General features: G+C 45.2%; 1 protein-coding gene across 2 annotated transcripts in view; it reads left to right on the top strand.

The window, feature by feature from the left end:
• Window positions 1-26623, top strand: part of DAB1 (DAB adaptor protein 1) — a 1170471-nt gene that overhangs the window by 1117357 nt on the left and 26491 nt on the right. The window contains exons 12-15 of one of the 2 annotated variants that reach the window (XM_067726314.1): window positions 17581-17631; window positions 17723-17770; window positions 22096-22158; window positions 24456-24564. In XM_067726314.1, coding sequence (XP_067582415.1) covers window positions 17581-17631; window positions 17723-17770; window positions 22096-22158; window positions 24456-24564 — 271 coding nt within the window. The remainder of the gene's footprint in view (window positions 1-17580; window positions 17632-17722; window positions 17771-22095; window positions 22159-24455; window positions 24565-26623) is intronic. The other variant, XM_067726315.1, reaches the window with a different exon arrangement.

The raw sequence follows: 26623 nt of genomic DNA, 5'->3' as shown, positions 1-26623 counted from the left end.
TCAAAGACAGTAGTAATCCCTCTCATCTTCTTCTCTGTTCTCAGCCCCTGGCTCACGTTGGGGCCGGGTCACATTATCGCCTTGAATGATATCTGGCTTTCTCTCCCAGGGTGGCAAATCAGGGCTCTCATGAATGGAATCAGACAGAGTTGTAGACAGCTCACTGTTAGTCATTCCCGAAACTTGTTTCCCATAGATGCAGATATGGAGGGGTAAGTGTCAGCAGTCGTCTGGTGCTCTGCGTGCTCAGTTGTGTGTTGGCAAAAATCACATCTGGATAAAACAGTGATCATTCCACTCCTCTGCTAAAATACCTACCACTGGTTTCCTGGAGGGATGGTCTTCAAGCTTTTGATAAAACCCAGAAATCTTTATTCGAATGAAGTGTGCCCGGTAGCCGTCTAGACAAACAGATGAAAGAGGAGATGTGGTTGGAACCAGGTTGGAACCCCAAGGCCCATCCGCCTGGAAGCCCCCTCCCCTCCTCTCTCTGAAGGACAGAAGGTTCTAGAAGGGAAGAGATGCAAAGAGGGTTGTGTGAGAACCACTGTCAAAGGAACCCACAGTTAGTTCCGTGGGTGGGAGAAGTTGCGCGGCAGACAGGAGCTCATTCACATGGCTTTCCCAACAAGGCTTTGTTATTCGATGATCAAATTCTGAATGCAGTTCGGGAGTCTGGTCTTTGGGAAGCAGTAACAGCAGAAAGAGCACAAAATGTGAAGTGATTCGGAGCTTTACACTTCTTTTTTTTTTTTGTGGTGCAGGAACGTGCAGTGTTTATTGCACGGAGCCCAACAAGGAATCCAGGCAGCTACTGCTTAAAAGACCTGAACTCCCTGATGGCTTTCGGGGAAAGGTTTTAAAAGACAGGCTGAGGGAGGGAGATCGTGGGGTATGTGATCAGCTGGTGGACGTTCTTCTGATTGGTTGGTGGTGAGGTAATAGGGAGTCAACATCATCAACCTTTTGGTTTCAACTGGTCTGTGGTCTAAGCGCTGTGGGCAGCATACGGTTAACTTCTTCCACCTGGTGGGGGGGTCTCAGTATCTGCGAAACACAGAGCTTTACACTTCTGAACTGTGTGACTCTAGGCAAGGTGCTTTATCTTTTGGATTCTTCTTAGTGACCAGTTAACAGTGTGGGGAGAGCTATTTCGCTGGGCTCCTGTGAGGATTAAATACAAGGACAGATGTGATCGCGGTCATGTTTGCCCAGAGTAGGTACTCAGTACTTGGTAGGCATCATGGGATGACACTTAAAAGTGTGAGCCTTGAAGACTGACTACTTAGGCTTGCAAAGTTTCTCCCTCCATTACCAGCTACGTAACCTTGGGTGGGTTATTTAAACTTCGCTGAGTCTCTGTGTGTTCGCTTATAACATGAGGATAATGACTGTTGTACCTACCTCATGGAGTTCTTTTGAGGACTTGAATAAGGTAACGCATGGAAAACATTTAGAACAGCCCCTGACATTAGTAAGTACCCAATAAGTGTTAGCCATAGTCATTATTATGAGCTATTCTATGAACGAAGGACTGTACCAAGTATTTCAAGAAATATGACGAGTGAGACCTGGCTCAACCTCTAGGGTGCTTTTAGTGTCCCTGGGGGCAGTAAGGGGCTGGAGTGCCTTCAGTTCTCCCTGCCCGAGCAGTAATGCCAACAAGATCAAGTTTAACAGGGGAGGGGGCTGAACCTGCAGGGGAGTGCCAGGGCTGTGGGGTAAAGATAACAAACAACTGTGACTACCAAATGTTGAGCACCACCAAGCAAGGGCCTGTGGAAGGCACTTAACGCCCTGCGTCAAGACATTTCCAAATAACCCTAAGATGTAGGTCTCTTCTCTGCTATAAAGGCTGTTGAAGATGAGAGAAGTGAAATCAGCACAGCCAGAAGAGGCATCATTAAGAATCTAATCCAGCTCTCTCTGACCCTGAAGCTAGCGTGACCTAGTTTATCATCCAGACTGGGTCACTTTTGAAATGGAATGGGGGGCGGGTGCTATTAATAATTCCATGAGGACGGTAGGCAGGAATGGAAGTGATCTGAGGCAGACGAGGGTGTGGGTCCGTGCTACCCAAGCACAGTGAACGCTCTTCCCACTGGGTCCAGCTGTCTCTAAGACCGGAACGTAGTGAGAGTTCAAACAGAAGAGAGGCGCTCTCTATGCATTTTGTTCCTGAAACTCTTTGCCAATCACGCTACCTGTGCTAAAGCAAAGATAGTACTGTCCCCAAGATACAGGTGCCCCAGTACACGCCTGCTCCTTCAGTGGGCATAAATGAAATTCCTTGGAGCTCTGTGACATGCTAAGAAAATGGGATTCAGGGCTATCTGTTAACTGCTGCCGCTATGAGTCTATCCTTATTCCTCTAATACAGATCATTAACATTTACAGAACTTTAACTACAGCAACTCTAACGAGCAGAGCTGTAATATACAGTTTCCCCATAAACATCCATTGAGGCTGACACTCATTCTCTGCTGGTACAGTAATTCAGCATTTCTGGACAAGTCATCGTGTTGAGGCTCTTTCTTTCTCCCTTAACTGCTGTTATTAGTGGTCGCAGAAGAATAATGAACTCCAGTTGTAAAAAAGGAGAAAGTGATATATTAACGATCATGGAGAACAAAAATACATAGATCAGTGACAGTCCCAACCTAAAGCGTAAAAACCTCGTTACAAGAAACAAGTATTTGCAGAGCCCTTACTGGGGGCCAGGGAGTGTGTGCATTGCTTGGCAAGCTGTGTCTAGTTCAGTGATTCCCAAAAACCATATTGCCTAACGGTCATTGATGACACTTTTAAAAACACAACTTCCTCGGCCCCCACCCCTGTAGATCTGCTTTGGTAAGGCTTGCATATGTTTATATATAATGGGAGATTTACAAAGTTCCCCCAGTGGATTCCAACACTCCACTACGTTTATCTAGTTTAGTTAACATGACAACTATTATTTTCTCCATTTTGTGAATGAGAAGATTGAGGTTGGGTTGCTAAGGGGAGACGGAAGGAAAGTCTGATGACGCAGGATGAGGCCCTTGCTTCTCCACTTGTGCATAAAGAGCGACTCCATGTTAAGGTGACATTCGCTCTCACTTGTTACACTACTTTTCCGCCTCTCCACCTCTCATTTTTCTACGTATCAGAGAGTCCTGTCGGCGTGTCATCATGTTTCTTTCCAGCAGCTTAGCAGCTGCCTTATCTCCAGTATTACTCCTTCCCACCATTGCGTGCCATCAACATGGTACTCTGGTTTTCTCCCCGCTTCCTGTATTTGTAATCTGGTAGCCTTGTCTCTTTGTCTGTGTCTAGGCTGTTGTTTCCACTGTCACCTCGGAAGTCCTAGCCCCCTTACCCCTGTCATCACTGTAGGGATAACACTTGCAGTGTGATTGGGCCGTGGTCCTCCAGAGAGGATGGCTGTGGACCTGGCACGGACTTGAACTACCCACTGTGGCTGCTCCTTCCAGAACCCTTACGTCTCACCCTCATCGTAAAACACACATTGTCTCACACCTTTTGTTCTTCTCACCCTAGCATAATTCTTAAGAGTATGTACTTCAAAGCTCACCCACTTAGGTGAAAATCTTAGCTCTGCCATTTACTAGCTGTGTGACCTTGGGCAAGTTCATTGACCCTTCTGTGCCTCAGTTCCCTCCTCTGAAAATGAGGATAGCAATAACACCTACATTCGTCATGGTAATTAAATGAGTTATTGTACGAAAGCACCTTAGAATAGTGGCTGGTTCATACAGAGGAACTTCCGTCTAAGCATCAACTATTATGATTATCATCCTGCTTGACCCCTGCTTGGCCAAGAAGGGATGAGGTCTTAATATTACTATTTAGCTCATTCCTTTCTCTTTAGACCAGAATGGACTGTTTGGGGTATGTTCTAGAGACAGAATCAGCATTTCTTCGAATGGTTGGATGTCAGGGTGTGGGAGAGAGAGGGATCAAGAGTAACTTGTACATTGGGGGACTTGATGGACCTAGAAAAACCAGAAATAAGGATCTCAACCACTTGTGACATAAGCAGAGATACTGATTAAATTAAAAAGGTCTTTCATAGGACATAGCAAGGACGCAGGTAAAGAGGGTCTCTGCTTGTGGGATCTGTATGAGATCTCATTGAATATGCCATCCTGTAGCCCTATCTCCATTGTCTTCAGAGTTGGGGTGTCCAGCACCAGAGAACAAACAGGAAAAAAAGGCAGAGATCAGAGCACAGGTGTCAAAGTGACAAACGTGGTGTTCCCTTGACCCTATAGTAGTTCGCACAAAGTGCCCCTTTTGTTTTAATTTTATAGTTTCTGCAATACTGGAAGGTACCTCCTAGAACTAGCCTCTGGTCACTTATGCATTTTTCTGTTCAAGCATTCTTTCCTTCCTCCTTCCACAGATATGGTCTAGTGTCCATCATATGTCACGCACAGACACAGGGGCTATACAAGTCAGACCAGGTCCCGTCCCTTGCACAGCTCACGGTTCGTGGGAGAAGGCTGCCAACAAGCAAGTAAACAGACACGCAGAGCACAAAACCGAAGAGGAGAATGTGACAAGAGCTGGGAGCTGTGACTGTATGTAGGTACATAGAGGAGGTCTCTAGGGACATGACACCTGAGCCAAGATCTGAATTACGAGAAGAAACCAACCAGGTGGAGAGTAGAATCAGGACAGGGAAAGACGAGGGCAAAGGCCTTGAGGCAGGAGTGTTCTAGGGGTCCAGCAGGAACACGGAGAAGACTGGTGTTGACCAGAGTGTGGTGGGAAAGGGGAGAGTGGTGGCAGATGAGCTCAGACTCAGAGGCAGCAGCTGAGCATGGACAGTAGTATAGATAATGGTAAGCAGTTTGGATTTTATCCCAAGTGTAACAGAAGACGGTGGAGGGTTTTCATCAGGGCAGTGAACCTGATCTGATCGTTTTAAAATATCACTCTGGCTGCCGTGTGGGAGATGAACTTAAGGGGGAAAGTGTTAGAAGCAGCAGTCCAGGCAAAAGAGAATGCTGCCGAGGGGAAGGAGAGGGGCAGGCAGAGGAGCTGGGGCACGTCCTAGAGATAGAATCAGAGTTTCTTAAAGAATGATTGGCTGTCAGGGTATGGGAGAGAGAGGGATGGAGAATCACTTTGACACTTGGAGATTTGAGCATCTAGGCCTGAGTTGGTAGCCTTTACAGAAATCAGAAGACAAGGGAAGAACAGGTTTGGGGAGATCAAAAATTCTTTGGACCTGTTAAGTTTGAGTCTGGACAGTATGGGATGCAATCATTTTATCGTTTGCCAGGGAGGATGGTAAGGCCAGGTATTGGCTGGACTTGGAGTAGTGAGGAATGTCAGAGATTGACTGCCACCCTCGAGCCGCCGATGGGTCTCGCTAATGGGAAGGACTTGAATTCAGAAGAAAATGCCATCCACATATTAGAAGAGCTAGAAGAGTAGCATATTCCTGTTCTTATAACTTTTTCTGGAACATCCCCCTAGTATTTCTTTGAAATTAGAGCCAGAGCCATTTACTCTGATTACAAAGTCTCATTAGGTCAAATGACAGTGGATACGACATCCTTTTTGGAGTTTACGATAGCAAATGCCATGTCTCTGTGAGTGAGTGAGTGTGTGTGTGTGTGTGCGCGCGCACGTGCACATACATGCTGAGCATTTGAAAACACCGTAAGGACTACCATGCCCTCTGCCTTGTAAATCATGCTATCACCAAGTTTCTTTCTGTTCAGTTTTCTATTCTCTTGTATATGCAAGTTCATCCATTTACTCTTTCTGTTTTTTTAAATCTGTCAGTTCAGTGTATTTTGTTTTTGTGTGTTAGCCCCTGGGCTATTTAGACATTAGGAATACAAAGATGAATAAGATACAGTTTCCCATACAAGGAACTTAGTGTCACGAGGTCATAGTCTGTAGTAGAGAAGAGAGAAAGCAATCAACCATTATAACTGGACATGTGTGATGCCCAGAGGAGGATCATCTAGTCCATCCTGAGGGCCTTAGAGGAAGGCTTGGAACAGGTGAGTAGACCCAAGTCTCCAGGGTCTCCTGATGAACAAGGATGGGAAGGGCAGCCCATCACAAGGAGTAGCTTGTACCAAGGCCTGAGAGGGTAAGGAATATACTGAGAGACCTGTTAAGAGGGCAGGTGAAATCATGACACAAAGTTACAAACTATTTATAGGTTGGATAATCAATCTGAGACAAGATAATGCTCTCACAGCTTTCCTCTGGCTTCAAACTTATAGGCTGCCTTCCAAGTCTAGACTGTTGGTGAACATCACCTCTCTTGATCCTCGGAATTCTGTGAAAGAGACAGTTCTCTTGCTGTCTTACATATAAGCAAGATGAGCTTTCCTTGGGCCCTTAGTTTCCTTGTTGTAAATTGTGAGCTGGGTTTCTCTGCTCTTACTTCTTCTTGCCTCCTCTAAGTCTGTTCACCCATGAGGGGAATTGTGATGGAAATAAAGGAACTAGACTAGGAGTTGGGAACTTGGGGTTTCATCCCAGCTCGGCCACTAACATTATCATGATTTTGAAAAACTTGAAAGCCTCAGTTTCTTCATCTGAAAAAAATATAGGGTTGAGTTGTGTTAGAGATCTCTATAGCCTCTTCTAATTTTACTCCTCTGCAATTCATAAAACTTTCAAAAATGCCATCAAATAGGTCTATAAAATCATCATAGTATTCTGAAAGGATACTCCACTGAATCGTTGACCCACTAATGGAGGTCTTTTTGCTATATGTCAGGCACTGTACTAGTTAAGCTATTACCTCAAATCTTATACAGGGAAATCTTCAGTCTTGTGAGGTGGATAGTTCCCTAATTTTACAATAAAGAAAAATTCAAGAGATGGGTAAACTAGTCAAATTCCAGTCGCATGAAAACAGAATTCTTGTTTTGGTCATTTGCGGTGGAGTTGGCTTCAGTCCTGTGAATGGCATTGCAGCAGTGAAAGTGGTCCATGCGCCGTGAAAATCCTCGGTGCGGTACCCCTGTCATAACTCTCCTCTTGCTCTGACCTGAATGGGCATCCTCCCATTTCCCTCACTTGACTGTTACAGCTCAGAGAAGGGACAGCATCCCGGTGCTCACAATATTGGCCCAGTGTAGGCGTTCAAGGAGAGTTTATTAATTATGAAATGAACGCCTTGAGAGCTGAATCCAGGAACGAAGGCGTAAGGAAATGAACGCCTAAGATATAAAATCTGCATTCTTCCAGCGAAGAAAAGGAAAAGCATTTTACAGGGAACGGCTGTCAGAGCAGCAGGCAGAGCCCTCCGTGACTATTTTTTCCTCTGCTGTGACATCTCTCCGTTTGTGATTTGCTCTGATTTGCTCTGCCTTCAGCCTGAGCCTCTGCTGCTCTCGCTTGATTTCAACTCCATCCAATATTTCTTGTTACCGTTTGGGTGCCATCTGGACCGCAGGAGTAGCCTCTCCAAGAGCGACGCAGCAGCGGAGAAAGAGCTGACGGCCTGTCTGAGAGCCCCCCTGCCCGCCCCCCCAGGAGTGTGCTGAGAGCCTGTCATCCTGCTGACAGGAGCCAATTTCACTTTCCTGTGATTCTAATTCACCCCTTTTCAAAGTACTGAACTGGCGCCAAATCTTGTTAGGAGTTTTTGAAAAATCCTTGAGTTTTGCTAATGTGGAACTAGAATAATGGATTTTTTTTAAAAAAAGAGATGGCGTAAAGGAAGAGAGAAGGAAAAACAAATAATTATAAGCTTCGGGAAATCATTCCCCTTTGGTTTCTCGTCGTCACTGTATGTTTAGACCTGGGCAGGTGTGTTTATTCTGTTGACAGCCAGTAACGTAGCCAAGCTATCTTGCAACCTGCACCTTCCCCCACAAAGGATCCACAGCAAGGAAGGTCCCCCCACTTTCTAAACTCCTCCTTGTCACACGTCAGAGCTCTGGGGTGAGGTCATGGGTTGGAGCTGGGATCAAGAGTCCTGGAAGCTTCCCCGTATCAGAGCATGAAGTCATCCCCCAGGGCTTCTAGAGAAGCTCCATGGTAGACTGGTGTTTTCAGCGTTTCTTCTCCATCCCCATCACTGGCCTCATGTGGGCTCTCACCAGATTATCATCTCTCTCTTTATAATCACTGCCTCGTGACAACAGTGTTGATACCATCAAAATCCCCAGCACCGTTCTTGCCACTGTCTCAAAATGTCTGACCCCTCAGGATGGGATCGGGTACTAGCAGTGGTAACCACAGGCGGGAATCATGTCATCACTTTGAACTGCGCCCTATATGCTACAGGCTTCATGTGAATCATCTCACTTATGACACCAATCATGTGATAATTCCGTTTTCTCCTCTTTATCCCTCACGCCATGTAAGGACAAGGGCTGTGTCTTATCGAAGATGCTCAGTTATTTGATGTGGAGGGACCGGGTGGTAGGTTTTCACGGCTTATGACCGCCATCAGTGTCCCCACCACTGCCCCCCCCCAACACGGACACCATCATTTCCTGGGCAGCATCTCCTTCCCTTTATCACCGTTGCTGAGATCAGGCTGACTTAGATCTTAGTATCTTATCGCATAATCAGTAGCAGCCTACAAACTGCACCTCCAACCCCATCCTTAGGTGTATTTTCAAGAAAATAAGGGATGTGTGTTAGAAAACCCAGGCGTGAAAACACAGAGTTGCCCACTGAGTTCTGAAACAGGTATAAGGAAGACAGTGGAGAAGAGAAGGGTGCGAGGTAGACGGAATGAACAGTGGGGCTGATGGACTTCACAACGGTCCAGCCTTGCCAGGGTTCAAGCTTGGGGAAAAGGTGCAGGAGCGGGAACCTGCTGTGACCAACGTCTGGCCTATGAAAATCATGCCACACGTTTAGCTTCTCTTCCAGGTGACTTTGTTCCTTCCCTGGACCAGTGTTTCCCAGACTTTTGCCATGGCCTGGAACCCGCCTACCCTCACTTACCAAGCATATAATCCCATGGCTTTCCTTTCCTTTCTTCTTCCTTTCTTTCCTCCCTATCTGTCTCTTCGTTTCCTCTCTCGCTCCTCTCTCTGTCTCTTTCCCAGCCATCTCTCCCTCGTCCCTTCTTCCTCCCTCCCTCCCATCCTTCCTTCCCTTTCTGTACTTTTGGAAAGGGAGCTGACGTCCTTCGAGGGATTTTACTCTCTCGCTTGCTGTGCTAATTCTTTTCATGTACATCCACCTTCTCACCACTTCTTCTCAGCGAGCCCATGTTGTAAGCATTATTCTTCCTATTTCTTGAGGAGAAAACTGAGGCTCAGGGTGAGGAAGGAATTCACCCGAGGAAACACCAATGAAAGTAGAAGTTTGAACTGAAAGCCGCTGTTGGAGTATAGTTGATTTACAATGTTGTGTTAGTTTCAGGTGTACAGCAAAGTGATTCAGTTATACATATACATATATCCATTCTTTTTCAGATTCGTTTCCCATATAGGTCATTACAGAATATTGTGTTCCCTGTGCTATACAGTAGGTCCTTGTCGATTATCTATTTTATATATAGTCGTGTGTTATGTTAATCCCAAGCCCCTAATTTATCCCCCTCCCCACGTTTCCCCTTTGGTAACCATAAGTTTGTTTTCAAAGTCTGTGAGTCTGCTTCTGTTTTGTAAATAAGTTCATTTGTATTACTTGTTTTTAGATTCCACATAGAACTGTTATCATATATGTCTCGCTCTGTCTTGCTTACTTCACTTAGTATGATAATCTCTAGGTCCATCCATGTTGCTGCAAATGGCATTATTTCATTCTTTTTATGGCTGAGTAATATTCCATTGTATATATGTACATTCCTCTGTCGACGGTCATTTAGTTTGCTTCCATGTCTTGTGAAAGCTGCTGTTTCTAATATCCCTCTGCCCACTTCCCCACGCTGCCTCTCCTAAAAACATCAAATTTCTCACTTTAAAAAAGCAACCATTGTTTTCAAATGCAAGCACATTGGTTTTCTTGACCTGGTTCAAGTTGGGAAGGTCAAGACTCCAGAGTCAGAGTCCTCAGCCACAGCTGCCCTTGTTCATTCACGTTAGCACAGTCCAGTCAGCGTAGCCCCCTCACCTCCGTGCAAGGAGTCTACCTTTCTCATGCCCCTGAATAAAGTACCAGCAAATTCCTTTTACCACCAGTGTGCATCCTGACTCTCTTCTTGCATGTTAACAAAGGCCACTTCAACCTAAATATCCATTGATGGCTGAATGGATAAAGAAAATGTGGTATATACATACAGTGGAATATTATTTAGCCCTGAAAAAGAAGTCAATCCTTGCTTATGTGACAACTTGGCTGAACCTTGAGGACATTATGCTGTGTGAAATAAGCCAATCACAGAAAGGCAAATACTGCAGGATACTGCTTATATGAGGTCCATAAAGTAGTCAGACACATAGAAGCAGAGAGTAGAATGGTGATTGCCAGCAGCTGGGCGAGAGGGAGGTGGGGAGATGCTATTTAATTGGTATAAAGTTAGTTATGCAAGAAGATTAAGTCCTAGAGATTGTGCCTACAGTTAACAATACTGTGCTGTACACTGTAAAATGTGTTAAGAAGATAGATCTCATGACGTGTTCTTACCACAATACAAAAAAAATGGGGGAAATGGAGGCTGTTTTAAGGACCAACTTCATTTTTAGGAAGCTGGATGTAAATATTTCATTGTCCCAGGGATTAGCAGATATATTACACTTGTGTGTGCTTCAAGGGAAGATGTAACTTTCATTATAAGGTCTAACCATCTCCCTCCACCCTCTAGCCTTCCAGACAACCTTTAGGACCCTCCTAAAATGGTAGCTGGCAGAAGGAGGGCAATTAACTGCTAAAATGCAGCCCAGCTTTGAGTAGTTAGGGGCAACTTCTCAGTCATTACAGGGACAAATCCACAAAGCAGCACAGATTCCTCTGTTAGGTCAAGGCCTTGAGTCCCGCCACTGAGCCCCAAATCCCAGTAGGCTGGGACATTTTGGCCTTAAAGGGGATTCCATTCTGTTGGAATGATGATGAGGTTCCATGGATTTCCACTTGAAATCCATTAAAGGAATCTCAACTTCCTTTAAAAAAAAAAACCCACCAACATCTGGGTCTGGCTTAGCCCAGGCAATGACAAAACTTACATCCAGAAGAAGGCTACTGTTTTTGGAAACTGAATTTGATTTCACGGTACTGTCTAGACATAGCAAAGAATTCAGTTGTCCCATACAACCCTTCTGGTCAATGCAAAGGTAGGATATTCCTTAAAAGAATAGAAGAGACTGTATAAGGAAGGAATATGTCTAGTGTTTAGAAAGCACCCAGTCAGCTGAAGTTTTTTGTTTTGTTTTGTTTTTTAATATCTGTTGTCTAGAGCTTAGCTCTCCAGCACAGTAGCCGCTGGTCACATGTGGCTATTTAAAATGATATCAATTAAAACGAAATAAAATTTAAAATGCGATTCATTATTCACACAAGCCATATTTGAAATGCTCAATAACCACGTGTAGCCACTGGCTACCATGTTGGAAGGGCAGGTGTACAACTTTCCATCATCACAGAAAGTTCTGTTGGACAGTGCGGCGCTTGGGAGAAATCATTTATTAACATCACATTTTCTACTCTGCGTCTCAACTCCCCCCACCCCCGCTTTGTTCTTCAGTTGCCAAACAGAGCTTTTCCTGTTTTCCTCTCCGGAGAATTAGGAAAGTGGCTATTTACTCCTGGCTAACAGAGAGCATAAACTTGTAGATACCCCAGAGGGCATTAGTCTTCATTAGCACATGTCTTCATTGTTAAATCACTCACCAGGCCACAGCACCTGCGTCCAAATGCCTGGAATCACTAGGTGTGTTAATAGTACCCACCTTGGTGCAGTTACAAATCACTTAAGTTAATCCATTCCTCCTGAGCTTTCTAAATGGATAATTGAATTCATTCTTCTGCAGCATCAGCTTGGGTTCTGAGTTGAGATCTTCATGCCTTGTGCCCTCCCTGCCCCACTCCTGTCCCACCCCCATGCTAGAATGATTACATATCCTGGCTCTGCTCTGAGCTTCAAGAGAGCAAGGACCACGTATTATTCATCTTTGTTATCTCCAGTGCCTAGTCAGGACACAGCAAGTGGAAAGCACCCAGTGAATGTTTGTTGAAGAAATTAATTAATCAATTATGTAATCAGTCAAGATGCCTTCCGTTTTTCCAGTAGGACTTTCACGAATTATTCCTACAGAGAGTTCATTCCCCAACACGGTGATTCACAACTCTGGCTGCCTGTTAGAATCACCTGGGGAGCTTTTAGAACCTACCGATGCCAGGACCCCACCCCAGACCAGTAGAATCCAAGTCTTAGATGCGGGGCTCAGGCATGCGAAGTTTTGTAAAAGCTGCCCCAGAGGGTTCCATTGTGCAGCCAGGGGTGAGAACCACTGCAGGTTTCTTAGTTGGCAGCCAGAAATAAGTTTTCATCCTTTTTAACGTGTTCACACCAAGTCCCATCTCATCCACTCACGTTTGCTGCAAGAGTAACATGAGTCTGGTCTTAAGAGTTACCTTATTCAGTTATGGGACGATAGTAGTGTCCCCAGTGCTCCAAAGAGATTATGGGAAAGTAAACTCCCTGTGGAAGCTTTATTTCACTGTCTTAATGACGATTCAGGCTACAACTGTATTAAAACAACCCAAGAGAATCTCTTCCTTTAAATCCTCACTGGAAGTTCAAATTGTGAGTAAATTGGATTGTCGTATTGAGTTTTGTTTATTTTTTTATACAGCAGGTTCTTATTAGTTATCTGTTTTATACATATTAGTGTATATATGTCAATCCCAATCTCCCACTTCATCCCACCACCACTACTCCCCACCCCACTTTACCCCCTTGGTGTCCATATGTGTATTCTCTACATCTATGTCTCTATTTCTGCCTTGCAAACCGGTTCATCTGTACCGTTTTTCTAGATTCCACATATGTGCGTTAATGTACGATACATATTTTTCTATTTCTGACTTACTTCACTCTGTATGACAGTCTCTAGGTCCATCCATCCAAAGAACGAAAAGACCCAATTTGATTCTTTTTTATGGTTAATATTGTATCGTATATATGTACCACATCTTCTTTATCCATTTGTCTGTAGATGGGCATTTAGGTTGCTTCCATGACCTGGCTATAGTAAATAGGGCTGCAATGAACATTGGGGTGCATGTGTCTTTTTGAATTATGGTTTTCTCTGGGTATATGCCTAGTAGTAGGATTGCTGGGTCATATGGTCATTCTATCTTTAGTTTTTGAAGGACCCTCCATACCGTTCTCCATAGCAGCTGTATCAATTTACATTCCCACCAAAAGTGCAAGAGGATTCCCTTTTCTTCACACCCTCTCCAGCATTTGTTGTTTGTAGATTTTCAGATGATGCCCATTCTAACTGGTGTGAGGTGATACCTCATTGTAGTTTTGATTTGCATTTCTCTAATAATTAGTGATGTTGAGCAGCTTTTCATGTGCCTCTTGGCCATATATGTCTTCTTTGGAGAAATGTCTGTTTAGGTCTTCTGCCCATTTTTGGATTGGGTTGTTTGTTTTTTTAATATTGAGCTGCATGAGCTATTTATATATTTTGGAGATTAATCCTTTGTCTGTTGATTCGTTTGCAAATATTTTCTCCCATTCTGAGGGTTGTCTTTTCATCTTGTTTATAGTTTCCTTTGGTGTGCAAAAGCTTTTAAGTTTCATTAGGTCCCATTTGTTTATTTTTTGGTTTTATTTCCATTACTCTAGGAGGTGGGTCAAAAAAGATCTTGCTGTGATTTATGTCAAAGAGTGTTCTTCCTATGTTTTCCTCTAAGAGTTTTATAGCGTCCTGTCTTACATTTAGGTCTTTAATCCATTCTGAGTTTATTTTTGTGTATGGTGTTAGGGAGTGTTCTAATTTCATTCTTTTACATGTAGCTGTCCAGTTTTCCCAGCACCACTTATTGAAGAGACTGTCTTTTCTCCACTGTATATCCTTGCCTTCTTTGTCATAGATTAGTTGACCATAGGTGCGTGGGTTTATCTCTGGGCTTTCTATCCTGTTCCATTGATCTATATTTCTGTTTTTGTGCCAGTACCATATTGTCCTGATTACTGTAGCTTTGTAGTATAGTCTGAAGTCAGGGAGTCTGATTCCTCGTATTGAATTTTTAAAAGCAGAATACAAAGCTGCATGCATGCCATGATAGTAACTGTAAGAAATGTATCTAAGAAGGGGGAAGAAAAGACTTGAAGGTAAATGAACAAAAACTCTAGTAGTATTTGTGGGTAAAGTAGGAGATGGGGATGCAGGGAGACTAGGGAATGGGTTCCAGGTTCTGCCCATGAGAATCAGTTGAGAGAAAGTGCACTGGCTGGAGGGGTCTCCCACTGGGTGGCTGAAGTGCCCAGAGTGTTACTGAAGGTAACCCCAGGTGGGAGGAAGGAACTCCAAGAAATGACTGAGCCAAGATCAAAACAGGAAGGTAACCACAAGCTCCAGGTACAAAGGGTATAGATGGGAAGATGCTCAGGTAAGACTGTAGCTAGAAGGGAGGAGAGGGAGAAGGTGGGGTCAACAGTGCACTGAGGGGTTCAGGACTAAGGCCAGGAAGTGTTGGGCATCCTTTTTCACAGGATCTGGTCCGTGCTCTCAAGTGGGGGTGATTTCTAAAGGGGGGCTTCCCGCAAGATGTTTTTTTCTTCTTCTTCTATCTTTTTCCAAATATCATATAGTAATAGTTTCTTAATATTAAAAAATGTGTTCCTGTGCATTGCAAAACAGAGCCAAAAGAAATAGGATGAGAAGATCCTAATAATAGCTCTGATTTATAAACATCTCTGTGTGCAAAACACCAGCCAAAACATTGCACACACATCTCAGTTAACCCTCTCCATAAACCTGAGATGATGTTATCATTATCATCCCCGCTTTGAAGATGAGAAAACTGGGGCCCACGGACTTGTCCAGGGTCGCACAGCCAGCACGGGGCACAGCCATGATTCAGTCCGTATTTGTGTGACTCCGAAGAGATGCATTTGCTCTCACGTCCAGACCAATCTCCATCTGAATTTATGGAAATCGCCTCCTCACAGCCCAGCCCCACCCCTCACCAAAAGCCCCCACTTCTGTCACCAGCAAAGTGACGGACTCACACCAGTGCTGGCTGTCCTCACACATTTTCATTATGTGGTGGGGCTTTTATGAGACTCTCCCACCGGCTGTTTTTCAAATTTATTTAATTCATCCATCATGCTCTGAAGCCGTTTGCTTTTTTATATTGGACAGATGTAATGAGATTTTGGACACTAAAAAATGTTTTTATTAAAAGTTATGACCCAGAGGTAGTTGGTAGGGGCTGTGCCATAAATCCTGAGAAGTGTGAGATTTATAAAGGATATAGCAGCATAACCTTAACCTTTCAGGCCACACCGCAGGTTACAGGATCACTTAGACTAATATTGTCTCCCTGTCTCTGGCCAAATAATAATAATAATAATTATTATTATTATTAAAGTGGTTATCTGATGTGGTCCTTCCTCCTCTTCTCTTGGCCACTGTTGGCTCCTGGCGAGCCAGGGCCTGGTGGGAGCAGGTGGTTGATGACGGAATTTGCTCGTGTCTGGCCCTAAGGCTCTGCCGTGGTAGGTACGGGCATGTGGGTTTTCCTGCTCTGCTCTGCAACCCTGTAACTGGGGCTGAGTGATGTACAGTCACGTTTGCTACAGTCAGAGTGAAAGTGATCATGGCTGGTGGTTTCTCCACTCCTCCATGGCCAACAGGAAGCTCTCCTCAAAATTTGGAAATAATGCATTTCTGTTCAAGCATAATAACTCCAATTTAATGTCAATATTTCGGATTTATATTAATGTTACACTGCTTGGAAGTCACCCAAAGTGTAATTAGCCTGGAAGCGTAGACCAAAACATGGGCATTAAAAATATATGTATACAGGGACTTCCCTGGCGGTCCAGTGGTAAAGAATCTGCCTTCCACTGCTGGGGATGCGGGTTCGATCCCTGGTCAGGGAACTAAGATCCCACATGCTGCAACTAAGCCCACGCGCCACAACTACTGAGCTCGCTCGCCGCAAAGAGCGAGTCCGAGTGCCACAAACTACAGAGCCCACGCGCTCTGGACCCCACGCCACAACTAGAGAAGAGAAAAGCTATGCGCCACAACTAGAGAGAAGCCCGCGCTGCAGTGAAGATCCCGCCTGCCGCAACTAAGACTGGACGCAGCCAAGAAAGAAAGAAAGAGAGGGAGGGAGGGAGGAAAGAAGGAAGTAAGAAAGGGAAAAAGAAAAAATACACGTGTATATATAGAGAGATGTTATACATACTAATATGTGCTAATGTTGTGACTTTGTTAAATTAACATTGGTTAAGTAAAGCCCTGGGGTGTTGTCGGATGGTGAGCCAGGGTTCAACAAAAGACCACCAGGGAATTGAAATAGAGAAGTTTATTACTCTCAGTTCCTGGAGGAAGGGGCATGAGGGGAGGTCAGGGCAGGATGCAGGCAGAGAGCAAGGCAGGACCTGGGCGCTTGCCTTTATTAGGGTTCCCAGCCTGAGGCCGGATTGGTCAATTCAAACAAAAAAGAGCAGGGTTTTGTGAAGTGTCAAAGGAATCTTATCTAAGGGGTACGTAAAGGAAGGCCCTGGGAGGCTGGGGAGAGTGTGATCATAAGGGCTGTTAGGATGGTCATATCAGAAACTGACATTTATTTGTGACTCTGTGGGTTGCTATCTAGGGCCTGCCTCACTGGAGAGGCTAGTGTCAGTTCAAGGCCCGTGCAGGCCGCTTGGCCACACAAAGTGGATACTTAGGCAGCAGTATTATGGAGCGGTTTAGCAAAGCTCTCAACAGTTATAAACAACAAAATAAAAAAATTATCAAACAATTAGGTTTGGTCAACTGCCGGCTACTCTTAGTAGCGTGCATTTGTTCATACATTTTCAAGCCCGATCCCCTGTGATCTGCTAGGGATTCAAGAACAAATGCATCGTGGTCCCTGCTTCAGGGAGTTCACCGTGTAGTGGGCACAAGCGATGCGCTGTTGCTCTCAGAGGATGGTTTTCAGCCTAGGGGACCAAGGAAAGCTTCGTGGAAGAGGTGGCCTTTCAGCTGGGTTTTGAGGAATTGGGTGAGCTTTGGGCTTGCAAGGCTAAGAAGAGCATTTCAAGCAGCAAAGGCCGCATGCACAAAGGCACTTATAAAACCTGCTGTTCACAGACTGCTCCAAGTTAACTAAGTTTGGCTGAAACACATGATAACACTTTTTCTTTTTAAAGCAAAAATCTCAAGGGTAAACATCATGCTCTTATCTGCTTCCACTGTTGAGACTGGCCGAGTCAGGGCTGTAATTTAAGGAAGATGGACTTTAAACCTACAAACTCCCCATTGCTTGTATTTCCTCGTCAGGCCCGTGTTTTATCATATGCTGGGAGCATATTCTAGAGTTTTCACAGTACGTTGGCAACAGCTCCCACCTCCTGAGACCACGGGAGTGTAAACCATAGATCCCGTCATCATTAAACTCATAAACCCATGTCATTTGTATGTCATTCACTTCATCCTCATTCATCATCCCTTACGCTTTCAGAACAGCTGTACGTTTGAAGATTTTGAAGAACGGTTTGCAGCGGCAACCCCTGTAAGTGTGAGAGGGCCCAACCTGATTAACTGTTTCATGTCATTGTCCCATCGCTCATCTCATGCTCATAAGTCATGCCTTGTGCTTACAGAACAGAAAGCTGCCGATGGACTTTGATGAGATTTTTGAGGCAACAAAGGTAAGGCCTCCAGGCTCTTGTGAAATGAGGGTTGCTCTGGTCATTCTCATCCATTCCATGCATCCTCACCCTCCTGCAGGAATGGCAGGCGCTCTGCTCTGCTCCAGTGCCTGCCTATCCTAATGTTCACAGGAGACTCCTGGTGGGCCCCGCGATGAAGGAGAAGAGTCGGGGCAAGGGTATGTGTGTGTGCGTGCTTGCGCGCATGAGAGAGAAAGAGGAGTGTGTGTTGGAGAGGACGTGACACCCCTTCATTTCATTCAACAAATATTTTTCAATCTCCTGACGTGTCGTAGGTGTTCTGATAGATGCTAGAGATGCAATAGAGAGGAAGACACAACCCCCATTCTCAGGGAGCTCTAAGTATAACACAGTGCGACATTGCATAGCATAGGAGAGGAGAGGGTGGGGTCAGTAGAGAAGGGTGGAGTAGGGGAGCATAGTATAGTGTAGTATAATGTAGTATAGTGGGGATTCAGACATGTAAACAGGATGTGCTCAGTCCACCTGTGGAGATAAAAACCAGGCAAGGCTGCTATTTGGTCGGTCAAGCCTGGAATAAGTGTACTGGTTTGCAGCCAGTGTTTATTCAGATTGGTTAATACATAGGCCGGTGAACGTTGTCACCCCTGAGTACAGGGCACTTGGGAAGCCTCTAGGACAGGGGTTCTTAATCTGGGCTGCCAATTAGAATCACCTTGAGAGATTTTAAAGTTTCAGTTACTAGACTGTACCTCAAACCAACTAATTCAGAACCTCAAGGGGTGGGAACCAGGCATCCATGTTTTTCCCTTATGTACACCCAAGGCTGACAACCACTGTTCTGAGAGTCTCACATAAGCTGTTTGGGGCAATGGGATTTGGGGTACAAATTGAGTTAGGAAACACTTCCCAGGAAGAAATAAAGTCCTCTAATCTGTGTCCTGGAGGATGGGTGGGAAAGGCAATGGGGGAGGGAATGAGTGATCTAGGTCAGAGAAGGAGCGTGTGCAAAGGCCCTGAGGCAGCCCCTTCTTTCGTGAGCCCCGGGTGCTTCTCTGTCTATAGGTCTGTCTTCCCGTAGAACAGGCAGCTCATGAGACTCAGAACAGGAACATGCCTTACTCATCCCTGTATCCCCTGCTCTTGGCACAGTAGCTGATGTACAGTAGGGGCTACCTACTTGTCCTGAACGAAGGAGTACCTGATGTCAGAACAGGAGTGGGTCTGTGTGAATATGTCTTGGGGGTCAGTCAAGGACACCTCTGCCTTCATCAATGGCACTTTCAGAACTTCTCTACAGGAGGGACCTAGGAGTCTAGTTGCAATGGGCTAGCTGAAAGAAGGACCAGGGGTCTAACCCTGAAAGAGGTTGTACAGCACTCCAGATGTTATTGGAAAACCATCATTTGTTCGTATCAAAGGATGGCTTGTGGGGGAAGGGGACATGCCTGATGGAGACACCGAGGGGCTCCCCCCTCAACAGCCAAGCTCCTCCTCCACCCCTTCACCGGCCGTGGCAGCTTCCAGGGTCACTCTGCTCACCCTGGAGGATGCCCAGGGCCTAAAGAAGGGGCAGAATCTGCCATTAACAGCCATGTCTCTACCTGAAGACATCCAAAGGGCCAGGAATGGGAAGGCGAGGAGGAATCTGGAGCTGACCTTGGAGGTGACTTCTTCAGATGGATGTGTGTCATGGCAGGACCCGTGGGAACCCTGGCTTCTGGTTAGGGAATATTGTGGGGCTGGACTACCTTGAAGGAAGGCTAACTAGGGCTTGGTAAAGGGACCAATGGATAAACAAGATGCTGGCTGGTCTGTGGGTCAAGCCCAGCTTCTTTTAGCTGACCAATCAGAGGCAAGTCACTTAACCTCCAGGCTTCTGTTATAGCTTATCTGCAAACTAGAGAGAGCGAGAGAGATTCCTGGGCTGCCGACTTCACGGGGCTCAGGGAGCGTCCAGCATGATCATACTGTATCAGAAAACGTGTTGTAAACTATAAAGTGTTTTACAAATGTGAATGGTTAGTTTTATTCTCATGAGGCCGTTAAAGTGATTAATTACAACAATATTATCAGATGGAACATGGCTTATTAAATTACAAATAAAACGACTAGGGTTAACGTGGGGAGAGGGCCTGTGAAAATAGACATTAGTCCAGATTCTCAAGCACATATGGTTATTAGAATTATTTTTAATTTTATGGCCTAAGAATCCCCTTTTTCTATAAAATTTAATTAACTCAAGGTTCTGTTTAAGCAGCAAATCCAATGGAATGAAATACCAATCTATCTTTAATGCCTCTGCATGTTTTTTTCTCGTTTAATCCTCGAGTGGAAGTCCTCTGGCAGGAGGAAAGTCTGTAACTCAAGAATGAAGGTTATTTTAAAAGTTGTGCTTAAGGAGAAAATTAGCCAATCAATTATATTTATGATGTTAGTGAAAGTGTGCCACGAGGTCAACACATTTGAAATGTAAATTGTGCGACTTAATTATTAACTTCATTTTAATATTTTCCTACCACTGAAAATAGTCGTGGGCCATTTGCAAAGCATTGAGTTCCAAGGACCGGGAAGCCCAGAAGCTTCCCTTGAATGGATTAAATAGAATTTCACCTTTTGTGCGTTTGGGAGAGAGCCTAAGGATTGGCGTCATTTCACCAAATAATATAAACTATTGTTCACGTGCTGAAGAAGCCTTCCCGAAAACAAGCAAGTTTTACAATCTATATCTATGGATCGTCCCCACCAGACTGTAAGCTCCCTGCAGGCTGGGACTTGTCATTTCTCATTCTTATGTTCCGAGCACCCAGCACAGTGCCTAACACCTCACAGTCCAACGTGTACAAAAAAAGAAAAAACATATTATGTAGCTGGGAGGGAAGTGAATATGTATAGGGCCCTATTGTGTGCCACGCACCGTTCATTCAATCTGAAAGCTTAAGGGGAAGAGTTGAAAGTGAGTTAACCAGGCTAAGCTGCTTGACTTTCAGCGAAAAGAATCTTTTGTGCCTTTTTCACCAGGCTTGCCCAAACTTCAAAATCCTGCTAGTAATATTGTCAGTAAATCTGCAAAGGAGGTATTATCTGGACATTATCTCCAATGTCCAGATGAGGGAACAGTGGCCATGAGGAGTTGCAGAGGTTGGCAGTGGGAGAGCTCAGATACATCCCTGGGGATGGGACTTTTCCTGGGCCCAGAGCTCACACATTTGTCAGTAACAGAGAATGGTCCTTTCTTTGTGTGAATCGTGGAGCTCCTGCCTTGCCTGGTTAGAACAGATTTCGAGGGCAGGGGTCCTACCTGGCAGACAGGCAGACTCTCCCTGTCCTTTCAGTTGGGTGGTGTTTTTCGGTTCCCCCAATTAGAAACTATCACTTAAAATCCAAAGACGAGCAGAAAGTATTTTTTTTGCAGTGGGCAGATTTGCACAAAACACGTGATTATGTACTTTAAGTCAGGCCGTTAGATTGCCGACCGCAGACTCCCTGCAGACTCTGAAGCTGGAAGTGTATGCAGATTAATTTCTAAGTGTGTCTTAAAGGGCTTCTCCCACTGCTCTGGCTGGCCTTGCTCAGACACTGTCGTATGACGGATGGGAATATAGTTGATACAGTGTCTACAGTGATGGAGCTCCTCAGAATGATTAATAGTGTATATATACTGGGCTGTTTTTGATGCCCTTCCTGGTATTAAATGATATGTTTTCTTCTCCTCTGACTACATTTTTTATCTTAAAGATGGATTCTTTTGGGGACTGTCATTTGACTGCCTGCTCTATATGCAGAAAATTCAAGTCATGGCCCGGGTGACCTTAAGGTGACCTCTATGAGACTCAATTTATTCATTTGTAAAAATGGGGATGAGGATTCATACCTCTCAGGGTCGGTATTATTAGGAGTATTTACTGAGAAGTGGCCATGAAGTGGTGACTTGCTGTACTTGATACATGAAAGGCATTTTGTACATGTGGATACACTCATGAAAAGAAAGCACATGGTGAGACTGTGTCTTGCCTTTGTCTCCTGGAGAATAGAAACAGTGTTGGCATTGGATGGTACATATGTAAAAGTGGCATTATTATTGCCTATGCAAGGTGGCTAAACCCAGATCTGCTTGACTAAGCCCAGATAAACAGCCGGACACATTGAAGCAACAATTGATTCTGGCTACATCCGAGATGTTGTCTTTGGGATCAAGAAGTATCATAATGACCAACTGGGTTTATTGTTTATATAGTCATGATGAAAAAGAAACGTGTGTCCTCAAATCAAATTTTTTTTAAAGCAATGCCCACAGCATCCGTTCCCCTTGTGATTACACCATTATCTTTTTTTCTTTTCAGGCTGTGACCCAGTTAGAACTTTTTGGGGACATGTCCACCCCTCCTGATATAACCTCTCCCCCCGTAAGTATGCACTTCCCTCAGAGCCCTGCATCTCTTTCTTTTCCTTCTTCAGTCGCATGGTGACAAAAATATGGTCTTTGGGTAAAAGAGGCTACTGGTGGATTTCAACTTGGACTCTTTCAAGCTGTGTGATTTGGGCAAATTTACTAACAATTCTAAACCTCAATTTCCTCTGCTATTTTTTTTTAAAAAGGGATTATGATACATGCTCTGTTTTGAGAAATAAATGAGACCATGCATCAGCAATTACAGGCTATCACTGGGGTTCTTGCTGTTGTGCTGGGCACTGGAGAGAGACAGGAACAGGATGTGATCCCTGCCTGCAAGGAACACATGGTCTAGCTGGGAATATGGGCAAGAAACGCCACAGGACAGCAGACCCGATGAGGCATTTGTCGTCTCCCACCCAGATCCCACACAGTAAAGGAAGCCAGGTGGTCAGCCCAGTAAAGGAAGCATCTTCTCTCCCCGGCCCTTTCTGCCCTCTCCTCTCTCGTTTGCTTCTCTTCTTCCCCTCTCCATCTTCTTTTCATTTCCTCCTCCCTTCCCACCTGCCTGCTGGCTTCGCTGAGCTCATGAAGCTTTGGATCCCCAGCTCTAGTTTCAGCCACAGTATCTCAGTCATTGCTTGCACTGGGGTAGAGATTGCAGGGAGCCCTCACTTGAAAATGAAAAGGAAAAAAGAAAAAAGAATGAAAACCGAAGCAAAATAGAATCCAAGTGCTTTGAGAACTGGAGGCATTCAGAGGCAACCCTGCAGCCACTGCAGAGAAAAATGCCAAACTGGCCCTTCCAGCTCCTCCCCTGCCCGCTCCCCGGAGGTGGGCGGAGAGCAGGCAGGCACAGCTGCACCAGCTGAAGCTGCTGGGAGGGGGCGGCTCCTGCAGGCGCCGCGCAGTTGCACAAACCCAGGGATGGTGCCATGGGTCATTGGCTAGCTGCACCTCACGGAGAAATGGCTGTAGCCTCACCACTGAGGACAGATGGCATGAGAGCCTGCTGCCCATAGCTGCCGCCAGGGAATCTAGGCACAGCTGCTCTGCTCCGAACGCCTGGTGCCCAGAGCAGCTGTGAAGGAGGGGACAGCGGCTCCTGTCTCCAGGGAAGCTGGACCGTCTAGAGAGTCTCTCCTCCATCCCAGGGGGAACAGCTGCATGTCTGAACCATGGAGCCATGGAGCTCGAAAGGTCTGGAGAGATCGTCTAACCTTAGCCTCTTCATTTTACAGATGAGCAAACTGAGTTCCAGAGAGGGCATGGGACTCACCCAAGGTCACACCAGAAAAAAGAGAATGACATTGATTGTGTTTTAAAGGGCTTAACGCAGCAGCTCATGGCTGTGTTTCTGGCCCTAAACCCAAGTGCTGTCCAAATGGGTATTTAATAATCCTCAGAACAAAGCCATGCCTCCTGCAAGCTGCTAGTCTAAAAATGGCCTCGTCTAATTGCCATGGTTTCAGGATTAATTGCTTGCTCCAGTCTATTCCAAGGGGAAAAAAATAAACATATTATGGCATCGAATAGGCATACTCTGTAGGCAAAAGGCTTCTATACATGGGTGTGGACCTTTGAAAAAATTAGTACCCATGTTTCTATCTCAGTAGCCTCACCTTACCCAGTAGTTCATGCGGCAGGCCTTTCTGGAGTTCCAGCATGGGCCAGGCTTTAGAGTTTGTACCTGCTCAAGCATCATTTTTTTTTTTTATCATCTTCTTGAGAACATTTGCTTCTTTTTGCAAATGAAGGTTCAGGCAGGATTCTGGGAGGCACCAGGACCCAAGGGTCTCTATTCTACTTGCTAATCTTTATTTGTTTATTTAGTCAACATCTGTTTATTGGCCACGTATTAAGTGACAGCCTTGAGCTGGGCACGCAGTAGGTCCTGAGTGAGTGTATGTCACTTTGAATTGACCATTTCTGAAGGGTGAAAGATATTATGGGATAATTTGAGGGCCCAAAAACACCCTCAAAGGGTAGGGGCTCAAACTAAATAGTCACGATACTGGCCAGCATTTGCTGAGCACCTACTATGTGCCTCTGTGCGGCAGGTACTAAGTGTTTGAAATGCATGATCTCATTTAAGCTTCTCTGCAGCTCTAGAGATGGGTATTGTTTTTCCCATTTTATAGTCTTTATAACCAGCTCATGGTCTGCCTGCCACAGTAAGTGGCCCGGACCGGGGCTTGCTTCTGTAGCACTGTCCCACTTAATTCCTGTGCCTGCTGCTTCCCGTCCTGATTAGCACTGAGCCAGGTCTCCCAGGGGCCTCACGCACCCCTGTCCTTCTCTGTCTGACAGACTCCTGCAACTCCAGGTGATGCCTTTATCCCGTCTTCGTCTCAGACACTTCCGGCGAGTGCAGACATGTTTGGTTCTGTACCTTTCGGCACTGCTGCTGTACCCTCAGGTAAGTCCTCTTCCACCTTCCTTCTGCCTCCACCCACCAAGAAAGAGAAAGCGTTGACTGAACCACTGCCAGATTATGCCAGACACCTGTGGGACCACCATTCTCTCCTTGTGACTCTTCAGGTGACATTGAGAAACTGCCGTGGGCAGGGGGGTGGTATGTTCACAAAGCTCTGGGATGCTGCAGGCTGGAAATCACTCATGTCTTGCACCTGAAAGGTCAAGATTCCAGGTGTATAGCTTTGGGGAGCTTGGTGCACACACAACCATGCAAATCAGTGCAAATCCTGATTTGTACTGTCCAGCTCAGCCAGATGGAGGGAGGGTGGGGGAGGTGTGAGTCCGTGCTCTGCAGACCTCTAGAGAGCTGATGGATAGAAGAGATCTGCCTTATGGGTGGAGGCTTAAAGAAGGGGAGGTTCCCCATGCAAAGGGAAACACCTAGGAGACAGAACAAACTGCTAACAGTGAATTGTAATGGGGCTCTTAGTGGTTTAAAGAGCGTTTGTTCTATATTCCAAATATTCTTTAAAACATATATATATATATAATATATACTTTTACAACAGGGTAAAAATATATATAGTAATAGTGTTGCAGGTGCAAATTGGTGGGGTCTGAGGCATCTTGTTTCCATGGCATCAGGCACTCCGTGTAGCTGGCCCACTCTACCTGAACATGGCCAAAGGTGGTATTAGTACTGCTTTTTGCATACCTGGCAAAAAGTAAAGTCTTTCAGGCAAAAACATCCTTAAAGACTTTTTTTCTTTAACTACATATTTGAAATCTGTGGCTTTATCTTTCTTTTTCTACTTCATTTATATAAATGACAGAGTTTGAATATTTCAGAATACAAATTTCTTGCATTCTTCTATAAATAATTACTTTTAATTACACAGCATTAGAAACAAATTCTTGCCACCAAATATAAACCTTGCTGTTATTCAAAGTGAAATTAAAAATTCATACTCTGTTCCAAAGTCGTATGAGCTGAGGGATCATTATGAACTTCTAGAAGCAACAGAGGTTGATAGCCACTGGGTCTGACTTACAGTTGAGAATCTATAGGTAGCCTAGAAATGTCTTTAATTGCTAAGTTTTCCAATCAAATCTGTGCTACCCACCCCTAAAATGGAACAGTGGCAATGACTAGTTTTCTCTACCTAAAATGGATATTAAAATGTCCTTGGGAATAGTGTTATTGAATCTGTCGTTTTAAATAAGGATAACAGTTTTCCAGAAACGTACCACCTTCCTGGGCCATCAGCCTTGTATCCAGAATAACCATGCTTTGTCCCCACTCTCTGATGGCACCCAACTTACTCATTTTTAGGCATGTTCATTCCACAGATATCCACTCAGTACTCACTATGGGCCAGGTCCTATTCTAGGTGTCTGGGGTGTGTCAGTGAATACCAAAGACACAGACCCCTGGCTACAGAGAGCTTACGTTCTATTGGGGAGATGGACAACAACGTAAAAATAAGTAGCTTAACCTAATCCTTGAAAATGATCAGTGGTATGAACAGAAGGAAGTGTGGAGCAGGGCAGGTGTGAATGGAGGTTGTGGTCAGGAGGAGTGTGATGTGAGCCAGGAGGGCATCTGGATCAAGAGTACTCCAGGTGGAGAAATGGCCCGGTCCCTCCCCTACCCCCTGCTCTGTGAGTCAGGGGCTGCATGCAATTCCGGCCCTAACATTTTTTTTTTTTTTTTTTTTTTTTTTGCGTTACATGGGCCTCTCACTGTTGCGGGCTCTCCCGTTGCGGAGCACAGTCTCCGGACGCGCAGGCTCAGCGGCCATGGCTCACGGGCCCAGCCACTCCGCGGCACGTGGGATCTTCCCGGACCGGGGTACGAACCCGTGTCCCCTGCATCGGCAGGCGGACTCTCAACCACTGCGCCACCAGGGAAGCCCCCCGGCCCTAACATTTGACTAAAATGCCTGAGAACCTGTCTGCACTGCTCTGGGCCCTCCCCCCAGCCAGAGCTTTGAAGGCCTGGATTTTGCGGTCTTGTAGTTGACCAGCTGTGTTGCAAACTGTGGATAAACCACTTCTGC

Source organism: Pseudorca crassidens, chromosome 2 (assembly GCF_039906515.1).
Source record: "Pseudorca crassidens isolate mPseCra1 chromosome 2, mPseCra1.hap1, whole genome shotgun sequence".
Taxonomy (NCBI): domain Eukaryota; kingdom Metazoa; phylum Chordata; class Mammalia; order Artiodactyla; family Delphinidae; genus Pseudorca; species Pseudorca crassidens.
The sequence above is the reverse complement of the archived record's forward strand: the minus strand, read 5'-3'. Positions and strand labels throughout refer to the sequence as shown.